This window comes from Vipera berus, assembly GCF_964194415.1.
Source record: "Vipera berus genome assembly, chromosome: 2".
Taxonomy (NCBI): domain Eukaryota; kingdom Metazoa; phylum Chordata; class Lepidosauria; order Squamata; family Viperidae; genus Vipera; species Vipera berus.
In genome coordinates this window covers 283,144,351-283,166,037 of record NC_138203.1, presented here as the reverse complement: position 1 = coordinate 283,166,037, position 21,687 = coordinate 283,144,351, and the positions used below count along the sequence as shown (strand labels likewise).

Here is a 21,687-nt window from a genome sequence, read left to right as displayed (position 1 = left end):
TCTTGTTCTACCACTTTGCTAGCCTACCCTCTGCTCTCCTTACTTACCACCCTGCCCCTACCCTCATCCTTCTGGCCTTGCCACTCTTATCCTTGCTGGCCCTGTTGCCCGCTGGCTGATCTTCACTGTCTTCCTCCAGAGGATGATGAGGCATGCCTGGCCTGGCCCTAGTGAGGCAGCAGGCCTTCTTCCCAAGGGCTTTCATATCGTTCTTCAAATAATACGGGCTGTTTGGAAGGCTTCTGAGGCCTTCCAAAATTTACCTCACAAGAAGCTCAGACGATACATTCTTCAAATTACACGGGCTGTTTTCTCTCTCTCTCTTGGAAGGCCTTGGGGCCAGCAAGGACAGAGTGGCAAAGGGTGATTTGACTATGACAGTGGAGAAACTAAAACCTCCCCTCCAATCAGATCATTTTGCCACTGCTCAGCCAAAAAAAAAAAAAAAACAGGTCAGGCAAGTAACAAATATTATGCATTGGAGAAGCAGGATGGACCCTTGGCTGTCGTGGTAGCCATGATCTCCTGAGCTGAGTCTAATTTGCCTTCTGTGGGTGTAACCTCTTCATCCAATCCCTTGACATTTATCCAAGCAAATACATTTTTCAGGAATATCCTACACTGTATAGTCTCACGCTGGCCGAAATTCATGAGGGCCTTTCAGGTAACAGGGAAACGGACATCTGATAAATCCCTGCCCTATCTTTCCCAGAGTGAAGTTTACCCACAAGCGTCAAGAACTCTCTGAAAATACAATGTTTGAAATACAAACTGAATTTTTGAGTATTTCCGGCAAGGATAAGAACTTTTTAACGTGCAGAAGGAATGATCTTGAGGAACAAGAGGAAGCACTATCCCCAAGACAACAGTTAGATAAAAGTAACCTGACTTCAGGGCAGAAGTGTAAGCTGAGAAATTGTCTCAGAAAAATACCTTCCTAGTTCTCTCAAAGAGAAAGGGAGGGAGGGAGGAATGCATTTGGGCTTGTCAGATGCTGTTACTGTAATTTTATAATTTAAATTTAATTTAATAATTTGATTTCTATACCGCCCTTCTCCCGAAGGACTCAGGGCGGTGAACAGGGCAATACACAATAAAAATCGAATACAAAAATTAAAAAGCCATTAAACATCATGCCCATAAAATCGATACATATTAAAGTTAAAACTAGTTTTAAAAACCCAACCCCATCCCGTCAGACCAGGCCAGCTTGTTCAAAAAAGAATGTTTTGAGATCGCGCCGGAAGGAGCGAAGGTCGGGGGCCATCCGGAGCTCAACCGGTAAGCGGTTCCAGAGGTCTGGCGCACCCACAGAGAACGCTCTCCCCCTGGGGGTCACCAATCGGCATTCTTTAAATAATAATAATAATAATAATAATAAATAATAAAAGTACTCTGCCAGGAATTATCCAGAACCGAAGACAAGATACAGAAGGATGAAAGAAACAATGCAATCTGCAAAATCAACTGTAACCACTGCAACCAATTCTACGTGGGACAAACATCACGTCGATTAAAAACCAGGATCCATGAACACCGGCTGGCAGTCAAACGCCACGATCCCAAATCCTTCATCTCTAACCACACCGACACCAAACAGCACCAGTTTGATTGGAGCTACACAAAAATCATCGACCACGCTACCACCCGCCACGCTCGTGAGTTCATCGAAGCCTGGCACTCCACAAGCCATTCCATCAACAGACACATCGACCCACAGCCAGCCTAGAAACCCCTCAGAATCCGAATCAATCACACAGCCAATCAGAGACAGCACCGAACCCCAACCAATCCACGCAAGTCACCCCCTCCCACCAGCAGTTCATCTCCCAATGATTCTAAGCTGATGTAAACCCCCCCCCATACTAGCCTCTCACTGATGACTCACACCTGACCCATCCCATCACAGACCCTCACTTGACACACCCTCACCTGAAGCCCTTATAAACAGAAGAAGTTAGAATAACCGAGTTGGAAGGGATCCTGTAGGTCATCTAGTCCAACCCAAGAACACTGACCTCCCCTAAACTCTGCTGGAGATGTTACCTAGCCTGGTAACGAAACGTTCAGAAATCAACCCACATGCTCGGAGAACGAATCTTCACCCTCATACTACACCCAAGCTACAGATATTTGCCACTATTGCAAGTAAAAGTAGTATTGTCATGCATGACTTTGACTTCCTAGTCTGGTCTACATTGACAGTCCATTATTCCCTTTCTAGAGAGACAGAAGAACCTGCTTTGGCTTCTAGAGGTGGCCTCTGATACTCAGGGCATGAAAATTGGAGCAGCTCATCTGCCCTTCATTCCTATGTGTCAGAGCACGCACAGTATTATTGCGCTGAGGTAACCCAGCAGTATAAATACAGTAAACAGTGGTTTGTATTAAATGGTGGTTTATATTACACTATCTACAAATATACACAAGGAACAAAATACATACACATGGTAATACAGCAAACTCCAAAACACAGCAGTTACAGCAGGAAACGGATGAGAAAGAGAACATAACAGCAAAAAAATCTTCCCTTTTATACTCAGGCTCTTAAAGGGATACAGATGCCTGCTGAGTCATTCCTATCACTGCATCACACACCATACATCAGCTGGTTAGCCTTTAAATCAAGGGTCTTCCAACTTGGCCCTTTTATGACTTGTGGATTTCAACTCCCAGAATTCTGGGAGTTGAAGTCCACAGGTCATAAAAGGGTCAAGTTGGAAGACCCCTGCTTTAAACCATTATCCTGACACTATGGTCCAGACTCAGATTTCTCTGGGTAATACTGTGTTTCCCCCAAATTAAGACCCACGTGTCAATCCAGAGCTCAATTCTTGCCCTGAGACGCCTTTCCTGAAGGCCTCTGAAGGTGAAATGGAAGCTGGGGTGACGAGCACAAGTGGCAGTGAGCTGACACAGACATGGGCCGGCAAAGCAGGTGTTGGGGCATGTGAGGCCTGGCTGCAATGGTAAGCAGGTACGGAGTGTGTGGGGCAGCTCCACTTCCCCCCATCCCTGCCCTAGCCTGATCTTTAGGCCTGCGCCCTGCCCGAAAACTAGGGCTTATTTTGGGGGTAGGTGTCAGAACCCATTTATTCGGGGGGGGGGGTTGATTTCTTTATTCTATGTTCCTGTGGGTTCTGCCATACTCCTGGGGGGAGGAGGGAAAGCTATGGGCGCCACAATGTATTCTCTCTGCTTTCCTCTACCTCCTTGCTCTTTGATCTATTTCCCTTGCTGTCAGCCTGGGGTGAGAATGGACCGTACCTCCAGCCATCTGCCTTATCTCTAGCAGCGGAAGAAGAGGCGCGAAGACCTAACAGCCTAACAACCTTGGGAAACACGTCTCATCAACCCTGTTCCCACAGCAGGTTCACACCTGGAGTTTGGCTCATTTGAACTGTCTGGGTGGACTATTGGGGTGGGGGTTAGCCAGTTACTCTTTTACCCTATTGATTCGTGCAGGAAACCCTCAGATCCTGCCTTCTATGCCTGCTGTCAACTTCTCCTAATAAAAGTTCCTTTTGGAGTGAAGCTGTTCCAGGAGTTCTGCTTTCTTGGGAAGAGGGATTGAGGCAGGTCCTTACAGTACGGCTTATATTAGGCCCACCCCCCAAAAAAATCAAGCTAGGTCTTATTTTGGGGGTAGACCTTATTTTCAGGAAAGGGAGGCCCGAGTGCAGATGGGGGAGGTGATGTAACAGGCAGAAGAAATGACTTTGAAAGACAAGAGGGAGAGCCATTTGGAAGATAAAGGTCAGAGAAAAGAAACATGAGTCCCAAACAGAACTGTAACGTGAGAAAACCTCTCAGACAAGACTCTCACTATTCTCAAGGATGGGGGGGTGGGGCAGGCAGGGAAGTATATTCAGACTTGCAAGATTCTATCACTACCGGTATACTATAAAACCAATTTTAGCCTGTGTGACATTTGTTTCTTAGGCTGGTGTCCCTTGAACTGGGCAGAGGCGAATCAGAAGAACCTCAAGTTCCTTTCCAACATGATGATCCTCTGATAAATAAGTAAACTTTAAGATGAAAATAAAAGCTCAGTTGAGAAAGAATACTGTGAAGCATAAAAAAAACACCAGAATTTCTTCCTCAATCTTAAACGTGTTTTTGTCAGTGTTTGGATGATAATCATCATCATCATCATCATCATAAGTTGGAAGGGACCTTGGAGGTCATCTAGTCCAACCCCCTGCTAAGGCAGGAAACCCTATACCATTTCAGACAAATGGCTGTCCAGTCTCCTCTTAAAAACTTCCAGTGTTGGAGCATTCACCACTTCTGGAGGCAGGTTGTTCCACTGGTTAATTGTTCTGTCAGGAAATTTCTGCTTAGTTCTAGGTTGCTTCTCTCCTTGACTAGTTTCCATCCGTTGCTTCTTGTCCTGCCTTCAGGTGCTTTGGAGAATAGCTTGACTCCCTCTTCTTTGTGGCAGTCCCTGAGATATTGGAACACTGCTATCATGTCACCCCTCACCCTTCTCTTCATTAAACTACACATACCCAATTCCAGCAACCGTTCCCTATATGTTTTAGCCTCCAGTCCCCCAATCATCTTTGTTGCTCTTCTCTGTACTCTTTCTAGACAGTCTCGACATCTTTTTTACATCGTGGTGGCCAAAACTGGATTCAGTATTCCAGGTGTGGCATTACCAAGGCATTGTAAAGTGGTATTAGTACTTCACGTGATCTTGATTCTAACTCTCTGTTAATGCAGCCTAGCACTGTGTTGGCTTTTTTGGCAGCTGCAGCACACTGCTGGCTCATATTTAGGTCATTGTCCACTAGAACTCCGAGATCCCTCTCACAGTTACTACTATCGAGCAAGGTACCACCTATACCATACCTGTGCATTTGATTTTTCCTGCCTAAATGCAGAACCTTACTTTTTTCACAATTGAATTTCATTTTGTTAGATAGTGCCCAGTGTTTGACTTCCCACAATTAGCTAAACCCAGTGCAAAACGGGTCCTTACCGAGAATGGCCACATTCCTAGAATTCTCCAGCATGACATCCACATATAAAGCTCTCTGGCTAGGATCCAGCAGCCTCCATTCTTCCTCTGTGAAATACACAGCCACCTCCTCAAAGGACACTGAACCCTGAAAGTCATAGAAAATGTTCCTCAGCACAAGCCTCTCTCCCAAATTACATTATCCTAAAAATGAGCTTCAGAAGAGAGAAAAATGCTCCTTTTTTGACACAGTGTACTGCTAGATAGTTCTCTCTCTCCTCACCAGTTACCTGTTTGATTAGAATTTCTTTCTTCCACCATTCCTCTCAGATAAACCAGTTTGTCTCATCTCCTTGTGTGTCAAAACTTTCATTCCCCCACCCGACAAACTGCCATTTTGATAGAAAAAATCCATACCTCACATATATAAAACTTTTAACTGGATCTACTTCGACATGTGCCCTAATATAACTGCTCTGATTTGTTTAACGGGTTGTCAGTCAGCCTATTAATGTTTTAATGGAACTTAACAATTCCTTTAAAAACAATTTTTGCTAGATATTTCCTCATTTTACACACACCTCAGATCCAAAGGATTTACAGGAAGTCCTCAACCTACGACCACAATTGAGCCCAAAATTTATGTTGCTAAGTGAGAAATTTGTTGAGTGAGTTTTGGCCCATTTTACGACTTTTCTTGCCACATGTGTTAAGTGAAACACTGCAGTTGTTAAATTAGTCACACGGTTGTTGAGTGAATCTGGCTTCCCCATTGACTTTGCTTGCCAGAAGGTTTTTTTTTTTTTTTTTTTCCCCGGCTCCAAAGATGGCGGACGTGCTGGGGAGAGCTCCGTAAGCCCCCAACGGTAAGGCGCCCCCCAGGAGCCCCCAGGGATGTCTCTGGACCCCTGGGGTGGGGTCAGAGACTTGGGCTTTTGAGTTGGGCAATGTGCCGCCCGCTGCCCCCCCAGACCAGCTGTAGGGGCGCCGGGCCATCTCCGGCCCGCCCCCTGGGCCGTTGGCGGCCGTTGTGAGTGGGTACCAGCGTCCCCTCGGCCTGCCCTTGAAGAATCGCCGCAGCGAAACCGGCCCCTGAACAAATTGCCGCAGATCAGCTGTGCGGCGGAATTCGGCCCTTGAACAAAACGCCGATCAGCTGTGCGGCGGAATCGGCGGAATCGGCCCTTGAACAGATCGCCGCAGATCAGCTGTGCGGCGGAATCGGCCCCCTGAACAAAGCGCCGATCAGCTGTGCGGCGGAATCGGCCCTTGAACAGATCGCCGCAGATCAGCTGTGCGGCGGAATCGGCCCCCTGAACAAAGCGCCGATCAGCTGTGCGGCGGAATCGGCCCTTGAACAGATCGCCGCAGATCAGCTGTGCGGCGGAATCGGCCCCTGAACAAAGCGCCGATCAGCTGTGCGGCGGAATCGGCCCTTGAACAGATCGCCGCAGATCAGCTGTGTGGCGGAATCGGCCCCCTGAACAAAGCGCCGATCAGCTGTGCGGCGGAATCGGCCCTTGAACAGATCGCCGCAGATCAGCTGTGCGGCGGAATCGGCCCCCTGAACAAAGCGCCGATCAGCTGTGCGGCGGAATCGGCCCTTGAACAGATCGCCGCAGATCAGCTGTGCGGCGGAATCGGCCCCTGAACAAAGCGCCGATCAGCTGTGCGGCGGAATCGGCCCTTGAACAGATCGCCGCAGATCAGCTGTGTGGTGGAATCGGCCCCCTGAACAAAGCGCCGATCAGCTGTGCGGCGGAATCGGCCCTTGAACAGATCGCCGCAGATCAGCTGTGCGGCGGAATCGGCCCCCTGAACAAAGCGCCGATCAGCTGTGCGGCGGAATCGGCCCCTGAACAAAGCGCCGATCAGCTGTGCAGTGGAATCGGCCCTTGAACATATTGCCGCGGATCAGCTGCGCGGAGGAAGCGGCCCTTAACAAATCGCCGCAGATCAGCTGGGAATCGGCCCTAACAATTCACCGCAGATCAGCTGTGCGGCTGAATCGGCGCGGATCAGCTGTATGGCGGAAACGGCGGCAGCGAGGGCAAAGGCGTCGGTGACAGCTTATCCGGCCCCCGATCGAGCCGCGAGCCAGCTGATCAGTGAAGACACCATCGACAATGATGGCGACGGCGGCAACATCGACAACAGCATCCCCGAGCTCCTGGGACGCGGCATGGTCCGCCTTCTTCGAGGCGCGTGGAACGGAGGCAGCGACATGGGACTCCCGTACCTCTGGGAGGCCGAGCTCTGGACGGTCCCCAACCAACAGGGGCCTATGGAGCTGCGGCCCCGGTCGACCACTTTTTACCACCGGCGTGGCCTCTCCGGCCCGCACCCTGGGAGCCTACGGTGTCTCCGTGCCGATCCTCAACCAAAAAGACACCACGATCCAGCTGATTAGTGGAGACAGCGGCGACTGGACCACCGAAGCCGTCATCACCTTGCCTCTACCAACTCTCAACCTCCCTGCCCACCCTCTCCCCACAGGACATGATGGGCCTGGGTGCAAGCCACGGTGGCAGAGTGGCTTGACCTTACACCTGCAGCCCCATAGAGGTGAGAGCTCTATGGGGTATGCTTCACCCAGAGTGGGTTCTGGACCACCCCCGGAAACAGAGTCACAACCCATCGTGAGAGGATGGGGAGTGGCCTGTTTCTGGGGTTCACCCAGCCAAGTGGCAGTGGCTGGGTGACGGTCAGATACCCACCCACCCGACTCGACCCTCCTGCCAATTCTCCATCCAGGGGGCTGCCTTCCCAAAAAAAACCTTGTAACTCTATGCGACTCCAATATTCCAGCACAGACCTACACGCCCTCAGGGGTTCCCCCCTCTCCTGGGTGCGACCCGCCTATACTACATCCAATCTCGATGACGGGCCAGACCATTGGGCCTCTGAGAGATGGCCGGGCAGGGTCAGGGGCCTCCAGCATAAGTCCAACAAGAGGCCCCTGGTTAAGTTCCTAGTTAAGTTCTTTGTCGGGTTAGGGAGGGGGGCGGGAAAAGACTATGGTTGTTCGGTGAAGGGGGGCCTTCCAACTACCATAGTGCAGGCCGGGCCTACGACCGTTCACGAAGGTGAGGAACGTGGGCCAGTCGCCGACAAAGCCCAGTGGCGAGCTGACGAACAACCAATTCCCAGGATGGTGGGGAACGGCAGAAGGTGCACAAGCAGAGGGCCGTATCGACACCGGGAGGGTCATCTCCGCTCTGTACAAGCGGTGAGACGCTCCGACCCTCTGTACTTCCCCCGAGGACCCGGGAGCGAAGATGTGCAGCCTCCTAAGCTCAGGCTGGTCTACCTAAATGCCAGGTCCGTTGCTAACAAGGCTCACCTTGTTCGTGACCTAGTGGAGAGCGAGCATGCGGACCTGGCTTGCATCACGGAAACCTGGCTGGGCCCAGAGGGTGGTGTTCCTCTGGTTGACCTCTGCCCGCCAGGTTTCCAGGTGCTGCACCAGCCTCGGGCTCATGGGAGGGGCGGGGGAGTGGCAGTTATCATCAGGGAATCCCTTAGCCCGCGAGAGACCACCGTCCCTCAGATGGTCGGGTGTGAGTCTCTCCTACTGAGATACGGCCCAGGGGCGCAGTTGGGCCTGCTGCTGGCGTACCTACCACCTAATCGTGCAGCGGCGGCCCTGCCCGAGCTACTCGATGCCCTCTCAGGGTTGGTGGTTGAATTCCCAAGACTCATGGTCTTGGGCGACTTTAATCTACCGTCCCTGGGGGGATCATCCGAACTGGCTCGGGAGTTCATGGCTTCCATGGCGGCCATGGACCTGTCGCAAATAATTTCTGGACCGACTCATGAGAGAGGCCACACCCCAGACTTGGTGTTCTTGTCTGGACGGTGGCGTGATGATATCGGTGGGGGTACCACAACTGTTACACCCCTGTCATGGACCGATCACCACCTCCTGCGGCTAGACTTCCCCCTTGCCACCCCCCACCGTGGGTGCACGGTGCCAGTCAGATGGTACCGCCCTAGGCGCCTAATGGACCCTGATAAGTTCCAGGCAGCGCTTAGGGACACGCATGCACTCCCTGCTCACAGCTCGGCGGATGCCTTAGTGGAAGCCTGGGAAAAGGCAGCCACGGAGGCTCTGGACCGAGTTGTACCCTTGCGGCCTCTGACCCGGCGCAGATCCCAGCGAGCCCCATGGTTCACCGAGGAGCTCCGGGAGATGAAGCGTCGGAGACGGGGCCTAGAGAGCCGTTGGAGATCCAGTCGATCCGAATCCGACCGATTGCGACTAAGAATCCTCACCAGGTCTTATCTCGCTGCGATAAGGGTGGCAAAATCCAACTATTTTTCCACCCTCATCGCGTCCGCAGATAATCGCCCGGCTGCCTTATTCAGGGTGACTCGCTCCCTATTAAACCAAGAGGTGAGGGAGGAACCCTTGCAGGGTCGAGCCGAGGAATTCGGTCAATATCTGCTGGATAAAATTGCTCGGATTCGAACTGGCCTGGACTCCAACTGGGCTGAGATGGAAGAACAAGACATGGACAGTCTTGTCGACGTCATCTGGGAAGAATTTGATCCTGTAACTCCTAAGGAAGTGGACAGGATTATGAGAAGGTTGAGCTCCTCCACATGCTTACTGGACCCGTGCCCTTCCTGGCTGGCCTATGCAGCTCGAGAGGGGACACGAGGCTGGTTCCTAGCGGTCATCTCTGCTTCTCTGAGTGAGGGTCACTTCCCCACCGCCTTGAAGGAGGCGGTGGTGAGACCTCTCCTCAAGAAGCCCACCTTGGACCCATCCTCTTTGAATAACTTTCGTCCAGTCTCCAATCTTCGCTTCCTTGCGAAGGTTGTTGAGAGCGTGGTGGCGCACCAACTTCCTCAGATCCTGGATGAAGCGGTTTATCTAGACCCGTACCAATCGGGTTTCAGGCCGGGCTACAGCACGGAGACGGCATTGGTCGCTCTGATGAATGATCTCTGGAGAGCCCGGGACAGGGGCCATTCCTCTGTCCTAGTCTTATTAGACCTCTCGGCGGCTTTCGATACCATCGACCATGGTATCTTGCTGCGACGCCTCAGGGGACTGGGAGTGGGAGGCACGGTTCTGCGTTGGTTCTCCTCCTTTCTCCAGGGTCGCTCGCAGTCGGTGCTGACAGGGGGACAGAGGTCGACCCCGAGGCCTCTCGCTTGTGGAGTCCCTCAGGGGTCGGTCCTCTCGCCTCTCCTGTTCAACATCTACATGAAACCGCTGGGTGAGATCATTCGCAGTTTTGGAGTAGGGTACCATCAGTATGCTGATGACACCCAGCTTTTTATCTCAACTCCAAACAATATCAGTGATGCCCTAGACGTGATGTCCCGCTGCCTGAAAGCGGTCCGGGAATGGATGGGGAGGAACAGGCTTCAACTGAACCCGGACAAGACTGAATGGCTGTACGTTCCGGCAAGCCAGGATATTCAGAACGTCCCATTGCTTAACATCGGGGACAAGTTACTACCCCCTGTTGATAGGGCCCGCAACCTGGGTGTCCTCCTAGACTCGCAGCTCTCCCTAGAAGACCACATAGGAGCTGTGACCAAGGGGGCCTTCTCCCGGGTTCGACTAGTTCGCCAACTACGGCCTTATCTGGACCTGGATTCCTTACGTACAGTCACCCATGCCCTTGTGACCTCTCGCCTAGACTATTGTAACGCTCTCTACATGGGGCTGCCCTTGAGATCCACTCGGAAGCTTCAACTGGTGCAAAGTGCAGCGGCACGGACACTCTTGGGAGCCTCCCGATACTCCCATATCACACCTCTCCTCTGTGCCCTGCACTGGCTTCCGGTTGCCTTCCGTGTGAAGTTCAAGGTGCTAACAATGACATACAAAGCCCTACATGGCATGGGTCCGGACTACCTACGGGAGCACCTTCTGCCAATGTCAGCACCCCACCGTCCTGTGCGCTCCCACAGAGAGGGCCTCCTCAGGGTGCCACCGCTCAAGGAATGTCGGCTGGTGGCCCCCAGGGGGAGGGCATTCTCAGTGGGTGCGCCAGCCCTCTGGAACAGCTTACCAACTGAAATCCGGATGGCCCCCGACCTCCGTACCTTCCGACGCGACTTAAAAACTTTCTTGTTCCAGCAGTCCGGCCTGGCATGATACCGTTAATTGGGGACCCAGTTTGTTTTCACTATTGTTTTTTATTTTTTATTGTTCATCTGTATACCTTCCTTCCTCTGTACACCGCCCCGAGTCCCTCGGGAGAAGGGCGGTTTATAAAAACTAATAAATAAATAAATAAAATAAATAAAAGGGGAAATCACATGATCCCGGGATAATGCAGCTGTCATAAATATGAACCAGTTGCTGAGCATCTGAATTTTGATCATGTGACCATAGGGATGCTGCAACGGTCATAAGTGTGAAAAACGGTCATAAGTCACTTTTTTCAATGCCGTTGTAACTTTGAACAGTCAGTAAAAGAACTGTTATATGACAAGGACTATCTGTATTTTAAATAAATTAATGTAATCTACTGCAGGTTCAAGAAACTTGATTCCTTAAATCAGACATGTCAAACACAAGGCCCGGGGGCCGGATCCGGCCCGCGAAGTGGTTTCATGCGGCCTGCAAAGCCATCCTGGAAAAAGTGAGGGACCGGCCCCCACTGCCTTGGCCCTGGCCCAGAGACCCTCCTTCTGCCAGAGACCCTCAGATCTGTCCCACTCCTGCCCAGGCCCCCATAGGCACCCTTGATGCGAACGATGTAGAGCTGGCCATGCCCACCCAGTAGGCCATACGCACTCTAGCCACGCCCACCCAGTAGGCCACGCCCACCCGGCCCCCTGAGGGCAACCGCAATGCTGATGAAATTGAGTTTGACACCCCTGCCTTAAATTATTATTATTATTATTATTATTATGGGACTTATATGCCGCCCTATCTCCCAGAGGACTCAGGGCGGCTAACAACAATAAAAAACCAACAGTACAAAAGTTAAGAAAAAAAATTAAATAACAGCCCCAAATATTAATTACACAGTTAAAAATTAAAACTTTTAAAAACCCATCATCAATCCAGGTCAGCCTGATGGAAAAGCAACGTCTTGAGGTCGCGGCGAAAGGACCGGAGGTCCGGGGCCATCCGAAGCTGATTCCAAAGGGCTGGCGCTCCCACAGAGAAGGCCCTCCCCCTGGGGGTCGCCAGCCGACATTGTCTGGCCGACGGCACCCTGAGGAGGCCCTCTCTGTGTGAGCGCACTGGGCGATGGGAAGTCGTCCCCGGCAGCAGACGGTCCTGCAAGTATCCCGGGCCTAAGCCATGTAGGGCTTTAAAGGTAAGTACCAGCACCTTAAATCTCGCCCAGAAGACAACCGGTAGCCAAGGCAGCTCACGCAGGAGGGGTGTAATATGGGAGTATCGGGATGCTCCCATCACTACCCGCGCGGCCGCATTCTGCACCAGCTGGAGCCTCCGGGCGGTCTTCAAGGGTAGCCCCATGTAGAGAGCATTGCAGTAATCTAACCGAGAGGTAACGAGTGCAGGAATGAAGGAACTGATTCCTTAAATGAAGTCAAATCGGAGTCTGGGACACAAATATAATTTGAAAAACTCAGGTGCTGCACTGCCTGGTTCTCATCAAGATAAAGTGAGGGATTAATCAATAAATCAAAGATATTCATAATGGTTTTGATTTATTAAAGGGGATACTGTATTATTAATTAGATGATTTAATATGGTGGGAAATAGATAACTTTTAGAAAATAGAACAAGACTATACTCAAATAGATGTGTATTTTGAGTATTGGATTGTTATGAACTGAGATAAGGGAAACTTTGGTTACCTAAAGCCTGGAAATTATAAATATCAGATGTTAAATTTGAATATTGATGGGAAACTAAAAATTGGGGGGGAAAACCAATAGGACATTGATTGTCTATAAAGATTGAATGTAAAAGTAAGATAAGTATAAGCTAAAAATTTACTGATTAATTTAATTTAATTTAATTTAATTTAAATTTAATTTAATTTGTATACCGCCCTTCTCCCGAAGGACTCAGGGCGGTGAACAGGGCAATACATAATAAAAAACAGGATACAAAAATTAAAAAGTAATTGGCTTCCGGTGGCTGCGCGGCGCCGGAGACAGCCTTCCCGGGCTGCCCGCGGCTCAGCTGTTTGTTTTTTCGCCCGAAACAGCGCCGATCAGCTGTTCGGGCGAAATTGAAGCCCCCTCCTCGGGAGAAGAGGAGGGGGTGAGGTCTCAGGTAGGGGTAGAGTTCTCCGGGGCCGCCTGAGCTTGGAGCTTGGGCGGCTGAAGGATTGAACTCCCCCGAAGCCTGGGCTGCTCCCAGCTGGCCGGCGTCTCTGCTCCGAACTTCTTGGAGCAGAGCCAGGCGTCTGCGAACCATCCCTGCCTGAGGAAAGAACTATGATTTAAAGGAGCAGGCAGAGCGGTGCAAGAGGGAAAGGTGAAGAGGATTATTTTACTATACTTTCTAGCTTTTTGGACTTTTTAAACTTTAAGTGAAAGTGCGTCATAATTGAGGACTAAAAGATGGCGGCGAAACCTCCCCCTAAAACTCTTCGGAGCGGTGGATCCTCGCCGGTGCAACAATCATCACTACAGGCGTTGCACCCTTCTGAAGTGCTGACACCGAAGGATTTACGAGATGCTCTGGATAAACTTTTGGAATCAATCAATCAATCAATCGGTGATAAATTTGCACAGATGGAGGAGAAATTGGAGAAATTGGAGGAGAGAATGGAAGAGAGGATGGAACAGAAGTACAGCGTGATGAAGGTAGACATTTTGTCTTCAGTGCATAAAGTGGCGGGATGTGTGGAAGAATTAGATGAAAAAATGGATGATCTGGCTCAAAGGAACGCTATATTAGAAGTAAAAGCACGAGAGAATGAAAATGCAAGAGACAAAATGGAAAGGGAGTTAAGCCTAGCCCAATATTACCAGATGCAGTTTGCTGTTAGAATCAGAGGGTTAAAAGAGAATATTAAAGAAGATTTAAAGCAGCTGATTTCTGAGGCTCTTGAAGTGGTATTAAACCAGCCAGCATCTGAAATAAGAGCAGCTATGGATAAAGTGTTTCGGGTGAATTCATGGATTGCCAGACAGAGAAAATTGCCTAGAGATGTGGTGGTTTATTTTGCAAAAAGAGAGATTAGAGATCAAGTTATACAAGCTGCCTATGATGCTAAAGTGGTGATCGCTGAACAAGAAGTCTTGGTTTTAAAAGAAATTCCTCCAAGGATTTTAAGGGGAAGGAAGGACTATACATTTCTTGTGCATGAGCTTAAGCAAAGAGATATAAGGTTTAGATGGGAGATTCCAGATGGGCTGATGGTGATGCATGAAGGTAAAAGGTATCGGCTGATTACTGTGAAGCAAGCGCGTGATTTCTACAATAACGTCTTAAAAGCAACCCCATCAACACTTCTGGAAGCTGGAAAGGGATCGGGAGAAGGAGAACATCAAGAGGATGAAACAGAGGAAAGTGGCCCTGGAGTAGATCAAGATACAACTTCTTTGGATGATCCTAGAGAGCAAAGAGTAACGCGTGCTGCTTTAAAACGAGCAAAGAAAATAAAAGAACAAGATCAGCAAAAGTCTTCAGATTCTTCACAACGTACGCAAGCTGTGGGAGGAGCACGGCCTAAAGAAATTAGCCCTATCAAAGCTGTGCTCCAAGAGCTTTGGGAGGATATGCATGGCAACTAAATTTCTAACCTGGAATGTTAATGGACTAAATTCACCGCAGAAGAGGAAGAAAGTTTTTCAATATTTAAAACAATTTAAGATAGATGTTATATGTTTGCAAGAAACGCACATTAGAGTTTTGGATCAAAAGTATTTATTGAACTCGAGACTGGGTACGCAATTTGTTGCCTCTGCAGAGAATAAGAAAAATGGAGTGGTTGTTTATGTTAAAAGTGCCTTAACAGCAGACTTAATTGAAGTAGATAAGCATGGAAGATATGTTATGATTGAGCTGTTGTTAGAAGGCAAAAAGACGCTTCTAGTTGGATTATATGCACCTAATCAACAACAAGCGGATTTTTTTAGTTTGCTCCACACAAAGCTTACCCAGTTGGATTATAAATCTTTTATTCTTATGGGAGACTGGAATGGTGTCTTGGATGCACAGTTGGACAAGGCTGGAGCTTTTAAGCGCATTCCAAGTCATGCTAGATTGCCTAAATCTTTTTTTGAAATGAAGGACGACCTGGAATTGAGAGATATTTGGCGTGAGAGGCATTTGCAGGAGAAGGATTATACTTTTTATTCTGATAGACACCAATCTTTTTCGAGGATTGATTTTATTTTGTTGACTAATGATTTTTTTTTGAGAACTAAAAAGGTCAAGATTTGTGCAAGAACTATTTCCGACCACAGTCCAGTTTGGTTGGAGATTGATAAGGAGAAAAGAGACAGGCGCTCATGGCGTGTAAATGAGAATTTGTTTAGAAATCAGAGAAATGTGGAAGAATGCAAACAGCGGATGAAGGATTTTTTTGAGATTAATATGAATAAGGGTACCTCTATGGATATGGTTTGGGATGCTAGTAAGGCATATATGAGAGGGGTGTTGATATATATGAATAATAGACATAGACGTGCAATGGAAACTAGAAGGAAAGAACTGGAGAATGAAATAAAGGAAAAAGAAAAGGCTTTGATTCTGAATCCAGAGGATGTGAAGGTTAAGGAGGCTATTAGACTGCTAAGAGGACAATTTGATAAATTAATGGCAGATCAAGTGGCAACCAATCTGCGGTTTGCTAAGCATAATACTTTTTGCAACGCTAATAAGCCAGGCAGATGGTTAGCTTATAGACTGAGGAAAAAACAAAGGGCCTCTAATATAGATAAGATTGAGTATAAAGGAAGGGTTGTGTTTCAACAGAATCTTATTAAGGATGCTTTTGTGGATTTTTATTCGAAATTATATACTAAAGAGGAAATTAATGTAAAAGATATTGATATATATTTGGAGAATGCTAGCATCCCAGTTCTTACGCAAGTACAAAAAGAGGGGATTAATCAACTGATTACAGAAGAAGAAATTCTTACAGCAATTAAGGAATTGAAGTTGGATAAAGCGCCAGGTACGGATGGCTTGACTGCAGCCTATTATAAAAATTTGCAATTTGAGATGATAAAGCCGTTAAAGGAACTGTTTCAGACAATTCAGAGGGAGGGAAAGGTGCCACCGTCTTGGAGAACAGCTTTTATCTCTTTGATTCCGAAGGAAGACCAGGATGCTACTCAAGTTAAAAATTACAGACCGATATCGCTTTTGAACACAGATTATAAGATATTTGCTAAGGTTTTGGCTAATAGACTGATGAGGGTTCTGCAACAGGTGATTCATGGGGATCAAACGGGGTTTATTAGTGGTAGGCAAATGAAAAATAATGTGAGACATATAGTTGATGTTTTAGAGTTTTTGGAAAGGCACAACCAGATCTCTGCAGCGCTAATTTTTTTAGATGCTGAAAAGGCCTTTGATCAATTGAATTGGCAATTTTTGTTGAAAGTTTTAGATAAAATGGACTTTGGGGAAAATTTCTTACAGCCGATTAGGGCATTATATCAAAAACAAACTGCCCGAATCATAGTTAACAATAGCCTGACAGCAGCATGTAACATTGAGAAGGGCACAAGGCAGGGGTGTCCGTTATCGCCCTTGTTATTTGTGTTAACATTAGAGATATTATTGGTTAAGATTCGGAGTTCGGGAAAAATTAAGGGGATACAAGTTGGGGATCAGGATTATAGATTGAGAGCATTTGCAGATGATCTGGTTGTTACAGTGACCCAGCCAGAGCACTCTGTTGTGGACCTGATGGAGATAATAACACAATATGGGAAGGTTTCTGGATTTAAGGTAAATACACAGAAAACTAAAATTTTGGCTAAAAATATGACAGTTTCACAGAAGGCTCTCTTAGAAGGATTAACTGGATTTGAGATTGTTAAGAGGGTTAAATATTTGGGGGTGATTTTGTCGCCCTCTAATACAAAGCTATATAAAAATAATTATGAAAAACTATGGGGGAAAATTCAAAAAGAATTGGAGAGTTGGCAAAAATTGCAATTGTCTTTGTTGGGACGGATTGCAGCAGTGAAAATGAATGTCCTGCCCAAATTTTTATTTTTGTTTCAAATGATACCGATTCTTAAGAAAGATTCTAATTTGGAGGAATGGCAGCGTGGTATCAATAAATTTGTGTGGGCAGGGAAAAAACCACGAGTTAAACTTAAGATTATGCAGGATACTTGTGAGAGAGGTGGTCTTAAACTGCCTAATTTTAAATTATACTATGAAGCTGCTGCATTAGTAGGAATAAGTGATTGGATTAATTTGACGCAAGGGAGGTTATTAAATCTTGAGGGCCATGATTTGTGGTTTGGCTGGCATGCATATTTGTTGTATGATAAGAAGGTAGACAATGTGTTTAGGGTGCATATTTTAAGACAGGCATTGCTGAGAGTTTGGAAGAAGTATAGGCATAAGTTGAGTTGCAAGATACCATTGTGGGCAATTCCAAAACACGCAATAGAAAATATTCATGCTGGCTTCAAACATGATGTGACTACGTACAAGGAGATTTTAACTTTGGAAAGAAATGTTTGGTGTTTGAAATCATATAGCCTCTTGCGAGAAGAGAAGGTTGTTCAAAATTGGTTTCAATATATTCAGCTACGGGCCAGGTGGAAAGAAGACCAGAAAAATGGTTTTACAATGACTGATGAAAATTTGATAAAGCAAGTTAGAAATCAGGGATCAGCACATATCAAACGGATATATCTTGCATTGATAGAGATTGATTCAGAGACAGAGCTTGTTAAGGATTGTATGATAAAATGGGCCCAAAACATCCAAGAAGTTATCACAATGGACATGTGGGAAAAGATTTGGGTGAGGAACGTAAAATTTACTCAAGCTCAAAATCTAAGAGAGAACTTTTATAAAATGTTTTATAGATGGCATTTAGATCCTAAAAAGCTTGCAAGTATGTATCCGAATTACCAGCCTAAATGTTGGAGGTGTGGTGATGAAGATGCAACATATTTTCACATATGGTGGACATGTAAGAAGGTTAAGGCTTTTTGGATAAAAGTCTGGTGGAATATGCAGAAGATTTTTAAACAGAGGATAAAGTTTTGTCCGCAGCTTTTTTTGTTGGGAATAATTGCTGACGCTACAGTTGTGGACACTAAGTTGATGTTGAACCTAATTACGGCAGCAAGACTTTTGATAGGCCAATATTGGAAGAAAGAGGAATTGCCGACCATAGAAGAGTGGACTTTAAAGGTTTCCGACCTGGCAGAGATGGCGAAGATTTCGGCCTATTTGAAAGATCATTCGCAAGAACGCTATATTATGGAATGGAGAAAATGGATTGAGTTTATCCAGAACAAGTATAGGGTTAAGAAGTTTTATGTAGCATTCGAATAAGTCTTCTTTCGTTTTTTTTTCTTTTTTCTTTTAGTTTTTTATATATAGTTAATATTGTTAAGGTGTGTCTTATCCTATATAAGCTAGAGAGTAATGGATTTTAGATTTTATAGTGGGTAGTATATGGATGCTTATGATTGCCTTTTTATAGATATATACCTTGTATTTAGCTCTGGGAAGTCGGGGGGGGGGGGAGGGGGGGATGGAGGGAGGGGAGGTTGGGGGGAGGTAGGGGGGGGAGTAGGGAGGGGGAAGGTGGGTTTGTTAAAGGAAAATTGTATTTTAAAACTTTTTCAATAAAAAAAAAAAAAATTAAAAAGTAATTAAACAGCAATGCCCGTAAATAAATTAGTACACATTAAAAAATTAAAACCGATTTATAAAACCCAACTGATAAATGAGCCTTGGTGGAGCAGTGGGCTAATGCCTCCTTAAGTAACACCAGCTGCCTGCAATTAGTGCAGGTTCGAGTCCCACCAGGCTCAAGGTTGACTCAGCCTTCCATCCTTCCGAGGTAGGTAAAATGAGGACCCAGATTGTTGGGGGCAATTAAGCTGACTTTGTAATAATGCCGCTTGGGGCGTGTGTGAAAGCCCTATTAAGCAGGCATATACATAGAATGAAGGCTACTGCTAAGCTTGTAAGCCACCCTGAGTCTTCGGAGAAGGGCGGGATACAAATGGAATTTTAAAAAAATGTAATGATAATGTTTTTACTTAGTTGATGTCATAAGAACTGTATTAGCTTAAATAGAAGATAGTAGATATTAAGGGAAAAAGAGAGGAAATATTTGATGTTGTAACTTGAGATCTGTACTAAGGATTTTTGTATGTTATCGAATTGTTGATTAACCCATCCACCACGTTGCTTTTTAAATACCTAAATGTAAAATTAGAAAATAAAATGTTTTTTTTTAAAAAAAGATAAAATGAGAGAGGGGGCATGTGCCTTCAGACTTTGCAAGATTTTGCTACTATAACCCTGCAGAGAAAGTACTATTACCTTCTATATCGTTGCTTTCAAATTTGGTCTATCTTGGAGGGCTGCCGCTTCTGTGGGTTGTGCTTAAGCAGTCTCCTTGAAATGGAGATTCTTTGTCATCCAAGCCATGGTTGTCCCAAAAGTGCTTTTTCCATGATGCAACTGGGCTTTCTTTTTTCTCTTCAAAGACATTTCACTTCTCATCCAAGAAGCTTCTTCAGCTCTGACTGGATGATGGGGAAATGGAAGGATTTATATTCCTTGCAGACAGCTGGTCACTTGCCTTCTTTCGGAGAGTCGTTGAGGCCACTTGGAGGTTTGTCTGGGTGCTCAGATTCACCTGAGTAGCGCAAATGGGTGTGGAGCCTAAATCCTTCCATTCCCCACCATCCAGTCAGACCTGAAGAAGCTTCTTGGATGAGAAGCAAAACGTCTTCAAAGAGGGGAAAAAAGGAAGCGCAGTTGCCTCACGAGAAAGCACCTTTGGGACATCTTGAGAAGAGGAATCAAGCTAAATTTTAATCTCAACACTTGACCTCCTTAATAACCTTTGTGTGGACTCTCACGGGACAAATCCCCCACCCTGATTTTCCTGCCCTAGTGAGGCTCCCTACCTGAGCTGTTGCGGTTCCACCACACAAAGGAGACATTTCAGTGGCTTCCATCAACAATCTTGGGTTCCCTGTGATCAAGATAAAAGGAGATGGATAAAGAATAGCAACAGCACTAGGACTTAAGACTTATATACCGCTTCATACCATTCTCTGAGCGGTTTAAAGAGTCAGCCTGTTGCCCCCGACAATCTGGGTCCTAATTTTACCCAGGCTAAAATTAGGATAAGTCAACCTTCAGCCATTCAGGATTGAACTCATGGCAGCAGACAGATGATAATAATAAAAATAATAAAAATAATAAAAATAATAAAAATAATAAAAATAATAATAATAATAATAATAATAATAATAATAATAATAATAATAATAATAATAATAATAAGAAGAAGAAGAAGAAGAAGAAGAAGAAGAAGAAGAAGGAAAAGTAGTAGTACTGGTAGTAGTAGTAGTTGGAAGGGACCTTGGAGGTCATCTAGTCCAACCCCCTGCTCAGGCAGGAAACCCTATACCATTTCGGAAAAATGGCTGTCCAGTTGAGTCTTCAATACTGCATCCTAACCACTGTGCCCCCAACAATCTGGGTCCTAATTTTACCCAGGCTAAAATTAGGATAAGTCAACCTTCAGCCATTCAGGATTGAACTCCTGGCAGCAGACAGGTGATGATGATGATGATGATAATAATAATAATAATAATAATAATAATAATAATAATAATAATAATAATAATAATAATAATAATAATAATAATAAGAAGAAGAAGAAGAAGAAGAAGAAGAAGAAGAAGAAGAAGAAGAAGAAGAAGAAGAAGAAGAAGAAGAAGAAGAAGAAGTTGGAAGGGATCTTGTAGGTCATCTAGTCCAACCCCCTGCTCAGGCAGGAAACCCTATACCATTTCGGACAAATGGCTGTCCAGTTGAGTCTTCAGTACTGCATCCTAACCACTGTGCCGCCACAGCTCCTTATTTGGAAGATCTGTAACTTGGGAGAGCCAGCTATTGGAAAGCACTATAAATTAAAGCCAGGATTATGTGTAGAAGAAACACAAGAATGAAATGACTTCAGGTTCATGCCTTCAGAAGTAACCTTTCACCTACCTGGCAACAAGACCCGAGTTGGATCCTGCTCTGAGAAGCCCAACAGTTGCTCCACAGAGAGATCTTCTCCACCTTCAGGAGGTATCGTGGCCATCTTCATCAACTGCTCCTGCGACTTAAAATATAACCAGGCTCAAAGAAGAACGAAAGTAAAAAACAATTGAACACGGGAACGAGGGGATCATTTTGTGTCTCCAAAATTGGACCGTGTTATATCCATAGATGGGAGATGCAAATTCCCCTGGGATTCCACTTCTTCCTGTGGAATGATTTGGATGGGGAAACATCACTCTAGGACCAAAAGGGGAGGGAAACCAAAGTCTCTTCTACTGTCACGACCTGCATTTGTGTCTCCAAAGCTGGACTGTGTCATCACCATAGTTGGAGACCCAAATTCCCTCTGGATTACCTTCTCCATCCTATGGAATAACCTGGGTGGGGAACCAGAAGTCTGGGACCGAAAGGGGAGGGAAAAATCAAGATCTGTCCTCTATTGATGCACTGGAGCAGGGCGAGGCAAAACAGCCCTTCCTCCCAGGAGGGGATCCTCCCAGAAAGAGAAGTCAGTTAAAGGAAAGCAGATCCCCTTGGG

General features: G+C 46.4%; 1 protein-coding gene across 1 annotated transcript in view; it reads right to left on the bottom strand.

Moving 5' to 3' along the window:
- LOC308661162 (uncharacterized protein) overlaps positions 1 to 21,687 on the bottom strand; it is a 30,477-nt gene that overhangs the window by 6,580 nt on the left and 2,210 nt on the right. The window contains exons 2-4 of the mRNA XM_081315989.1: positions 21,096 to 21,204; positions 20,000 to 20,067; positions 4,985 to 5,111 (exon numbers count right to left, since the gene is read on the bottom strand). Of these exons, the coding sequence (XP_081172115.1) occupies positions 4,985 to 5,111; positions 20,000 to 20,067; positions 21,096 to 21,204 (304 nt within the window). The remainder of the gene's footprint in view (positions 1 to 4,984; positions 5,112 to 19,999; positions 20,068 to 21,095; positions 21,205 to 21,687) is intronic.